Source organism: Gastrolobium bilobum, unplaced genomic scaffold, assembly GCF_033153095.1.
Source record: "Gastrolobium bilobum isolate Gb01-03AN ecotype WA unplaced genomic scaffold, APGP_CSIRO_Gbil_v1 utg2368, whole genome shotgun sequence".
Lineage (NCBI taxonomy): Eukaryota > Viridiplantae > Streptophyta > Magnoliopsida > Fabales > Fabaceae > Gastrolobium > Gastrolobium bilobum.
Window position 1 is genome coordinate 313,638 of NW_026898232.1, and position 4,393 is coordinate 318,030.

Consider the following 4,393-nt stretch of genomic DNA (forward strand, 5'->3'; position numbering starts at 1 on the left):
ATATTTTCGCAAATAATGAAATAATGAAACAAGATGAAGATCTTGAAGCTAAATTTGTTGATGAATATAAATAGAAAAATAATTGGCCAAAATATAACGCAGTTTAGATTTAAAATTTTTGGACCAATAATTCAAACAGATTAAGGTGTAAAGCAAATGGGTTACAAATGTGCGAAAATGTAATGACAAAAATGAAGTCGTAAGATATAAACACGATTTGTAACACAATAATTTTCGCAAAAGTATGGAGTTTATTATATGAAATATATTCTCTTATAGTGAATACGATTACCTTCAGATATCTTTTTAGTCTGGCAGTACATAAAAAATTGACATGTGTCTAATGTATGTTATTATAGCCTATTTATATGACTCAAAAATATGGAGTTTATTATATGAAATATATTCTCTTATAGTGAATACGATTACCTTCAGATATCTTTTTAGTCTGGAAGTACATAAAAAATTGACATGTGCCTAATATATGTTATTATAGCCTATTTATATCACTCATTCAATCGATAGTAAAATTTATATGAAAATTCCAAAAGTATTCAAAATGGTTGAAGTATATAAAAATTCACGGGAAATTTGTTGAAAAAAGTTTCAAATATCATTATTGAATTAAAGAAATAAATGCGTATGTGGTACAATCGCCTTAGTAGAATATTTATCTATCAATTGATTTATATAGAGAAGATTTTAAAGATATTTTATATGGATAAATAACATCCATTGAGTACCCCAATGGTTGTCAGCTCAATTGACGTAAATAAAATATTCATTTAAACCCCATAAAAAATAATAAAATTTTTCTTAGTGCCATATCATAGTCAATTGAGACAATCTTATTAGCGTATAATAAAGGGTGAATATACAAGGGAGAGTGATGAAATTATTATAGTAAATGTTTGACTTTTGAACCTCATATATTCTTCCTGTTATTCTTACATTTTATCTTTCTTATTTGTAAGTCAATTAGACGGATTTAATTCTTCTTCGATACGAAGATACTTAAATGATGCAGGATATTTATCTGAACCACACAGACAGATTCCAAACAAGATTTTGATCACAATTGGAAGCACAATTATTTCATGGTATTCAACAAATTTGTTCATGAGATAATTTGGCAGACATTGCTTAATTCAAGTTTTAAGAAGTTGATATATAAGACTGAGATTCGTATACTCAAGAGACGTAAAATGATGTTATTATTAGAGAAAATGAAATATGTGTTGCACTCTTTTTTCCTTCATCAATATTTTGTCCCGTTGAATTTTTCTGGTAAGGTTTTTAATGAGGCAGTTTGTGATACATATTATTAAAAATGTGTACTCTTTTTCCTTCACTAGAATTATTTTTCTATAGGATTTTTTTAGTAAAATTTTAAAGAGGTACATTACTTTAAGGTCATCCAAGATGGAGAATTATAAATAATATACTTATCTCGATGTCCGTATCCCAAAGACATTTTCCCAATTGTAACTCAATTATTAATTCCTTTCCATTGTAACTTACAATATATTGAGAGACATGTACAAAAGACAGACATCTACAATGAAAAGTTATCCTTTTTCTTCTTGTCCTAATTTTCTCTCTTTTGTTTCTTCTTATTATCCTTTAGTTTCATACCAAAAAAATTTTTATTGACGATAAATTTAACGTTTTTTAATTTGTAGGAATTCTTAAAAATCACGTCAAGTATTAATGAGGCAGTTTGTAAGGGAACAATTCTTAGGAATTCTTATTATCCTTTAATTTCTAATTTTCTTTTTCTATAAACTAAAAGAAACTAATTCAAAAGAACACATCAAGTATTACATAAGGGAACAAAATCTAACTCCTAGAGGCTCACGAAACAAACAAAAATCTTCCTACTTTGCATGCTCTGTATGAAAAAAAAATAACAATTGGCACAAGATAATATTTAACAACATCAATAAACAATACAATATTCTGAAAAGATATTATTAAAAAATAATATTTTTCCGAAAATAAAGAAATAAAATAATTAATTAATTACTATTTTATATAATAAATTTGATATTTTTAAATTAATAAGTATTACAAAAAATTAATGGACAATAATTATTTATTATTATTATTTATATTTACCCAAATAATTGATTTTTAATTTTTAATTTAATAATAAAATGAGAAAATAAAGATGGAAGGAGAAATAAAATTTAAGATGGAATACGATTCAGGCACCTGACAAAATCGCTCAGCAAGACTTAAAAAGGCCAGATTGAAAACAAATAATAATAATAATAATAATAATAATAATAATAATAATGTGTGGGATAGATTGAAAAGAGGTTTAGAAAAATGGTATATTTTGGTTTGGTGAATTGAAATTGAGGTTAACTTGTTCAATGATGAGGATTCTAAGCCTGCATGCTTAAAGAAACAAAGAGGAAGCATGAGAAATCATCACTTAGGAGAGTAGAATATGTCAAACACAACGGCCAAAGGAAGGTTTATAAATTATTTTTCATTACATGATGTCAAGCATAACATCAGGTCTAGTTTTGGTGATTAGACCAACTGATAATAAAACTACATAATAATGCAGAAAAGACTCGATTACAAGACCAACACACATATCCAAGATACATCTTAATTATTTCAAAACCTACATATTCATGCAACAAAGCATGAAGTTTGGCACATTTAAGTGACCTCGATTACTAAATACCTTATATGAAAGGGGAAGCACACAAATAACGAAAGACAAGTACTTACACTATTATGCCTCCAATCTACTCAATGCCCATCCTCTTTCTTAAGTCCACAATGAAATCATAGACTTTTTCCTGTTCAGGAAGAGACTTGGAAACACTCTCTTTCTGCATGCACCTCTTGGCCCAAGCAATAAACTTGGGGCACTCACTCTCTGTGTTAATGTTGCCAAAGATTTTATAGACTTTGAACCAACTGTAGAATGGAATAACTGCTACATCTACAAAACCAAATTTGTCTCCTCCAAAATAAGCCTTGTCTCCAAGCTGTTCCTCCAAAAATTTAATGGCATCCATGAAGCCCTTCTTGGCACCTTCTAGTTGTTCTCCTTTTGTTGTCCAAAGCTTCCTTCGTACATCATATATCTATTTGACATTTGAGAATAAACACACTCAATTAGACCATAAAATGCAAGAATGAAAAAGGGGAAGGATCACTAACAACTAATACTGACTACTATATATCACAGCTATACTAAAAGAGTTGTTAAAGATAATCCAAATGCTTTTTTTTGTTTGACATAAAAGGCACTTCCAGTCTAATCTCTATCAAACAGGAAATTTTGCTACATATATATAAAGGAGGCAGAGGAATATTATAAGAACAAAAGAACAAAACTTTCAAACAGGAAAAGTAGTTCAACTAATAGTAATGACCAAAGATTGGTTGTGGAGAATCTTGAAAGGAAAAGGTTCTAATAAAAGTAGCTATTCCTATTTCCACTGTACGCATCTCACATTTCCCAATGATATCTAAAGGGTCAGAAATAATATTAGACGGCAACATGGTAGTAACCCAATTACATTATTGTATACTCAAAGCATATCAATAAGAGCAAAGGCAAAGAAATTACAAGTAACAATCACAAAAATTAACACAAAAGGGTACCTTCTTGTCGACCAAATCAGCCCAGAATCTAGCCTGTGCTCTCTGGTAAGGATCAGAAGGCAACAAAGGAGATCTATCATTCCAGACCTCATCAATGTACTGAACAGCAATGAGAGACTCAGAAATGGGCTTGCCATTGTGAATGAGAACCGGGATTTTCTTGTGAACCGGGTTCATTTGTAGGAGCAGAGGACTCTTGTTCATCAAGTCCTCTTCTTTGTTCTCATACTTGATACCCTTTTCAGCAAGTGCAATCCTAACCCTCATCCCAAAAGCACTTGGCCAGAAATCTAGCAGAACCACCTCATCCGCCATTCTTATAGTACAAAAGTATCAAGAAATCACCAGAGCTTGAAGAAATGATTTTCTGTGAGAAGAAAAGGTATAGGCCTGTTCATTTATAGTGGCTTTGGAGTGAATAGTTTTAGAGATCTATTTTTACATTAGATAATTAATATTTCATATAAGACAGTGGAATTCATTATTCAAAAAAAAATATATATTAGATCCTATTATTTTGTTAACGTTACATTAGATAAATATCTTATTAAAAAAATAATTATTTTCCATAATTTTATGGACTTTAGTATGAAATTGTAACTGAATCAATGCAAAAGAAGCGCAATTTTTTTTTGGATACAAAATAAGCGCAACTTTTGTTTAGATGACTATTGTACGTTTTATGTGTACTGGAATGTCGTGGAAACCAAAGAGAATTTATTCGAGTGGTAGTTGATTCCGTTTAAGTAAAATTTTGTTT

General features: G+C 29.5%; 1 protein-coding gene across 2 annotated transcripts; it reads right to left on the minus strand.

Annotated features, from left to right (window-relative positions):
- Window positions 1–2,551: 2,551 nt before the first annotated feature.
- On the minus strand, window positions 2,552–4,024 carry LOC133314065 (probable glutathione S-transferase). 2 transcript variants are annotated; one of them, XM_061515502.1, is made up of 3 exons: window positions 3,773–4,024; window positions 3,634–3,691; window positions 2,552–3,110 (listed from the first exon to the last, which is right to left on the minus strand). In XM_061515502.1, exons 1-3 carry the CDS (start codon window positions 3,946–3,948, stop codon window positions 2,766–2,768), a joined length of 579 nt encoding a protein of 192 aa, XP_061371486.1. In that variant the 5' UTR covers window positions 3,949–4,024; the 3' UTR covers window positions 2,552–2,765. The 2 variants fall into 2 exon arrangements, with proteins under 2 accessions (XP_061371486.1, XP_061371485.1); XM_061515501.1 differs by having other exon boundaries at window positions 3,634–4,016.
- Between the last annotated feature and the right edge of the window lie 369 nt (window positions 4,025–4,393).

Excerpts from the sequence above, each read along its gene's own strand:
- LOC133314065 (XM_061515501.1), bottom strand. The coding sequence starts at position 3,948 with ATGGCGGATGAGGTGGTTCTGCTAGATTTCTGGCCAAGTGCTTTTGGG. Across the intron at positions 3,111-3,633 it reads CTGATTTGGTCGACAAGAAG|ATATATGATGTACGAAGGAA; the intron begins GTACCCTTTTGT and ends AATGTCAAATAG.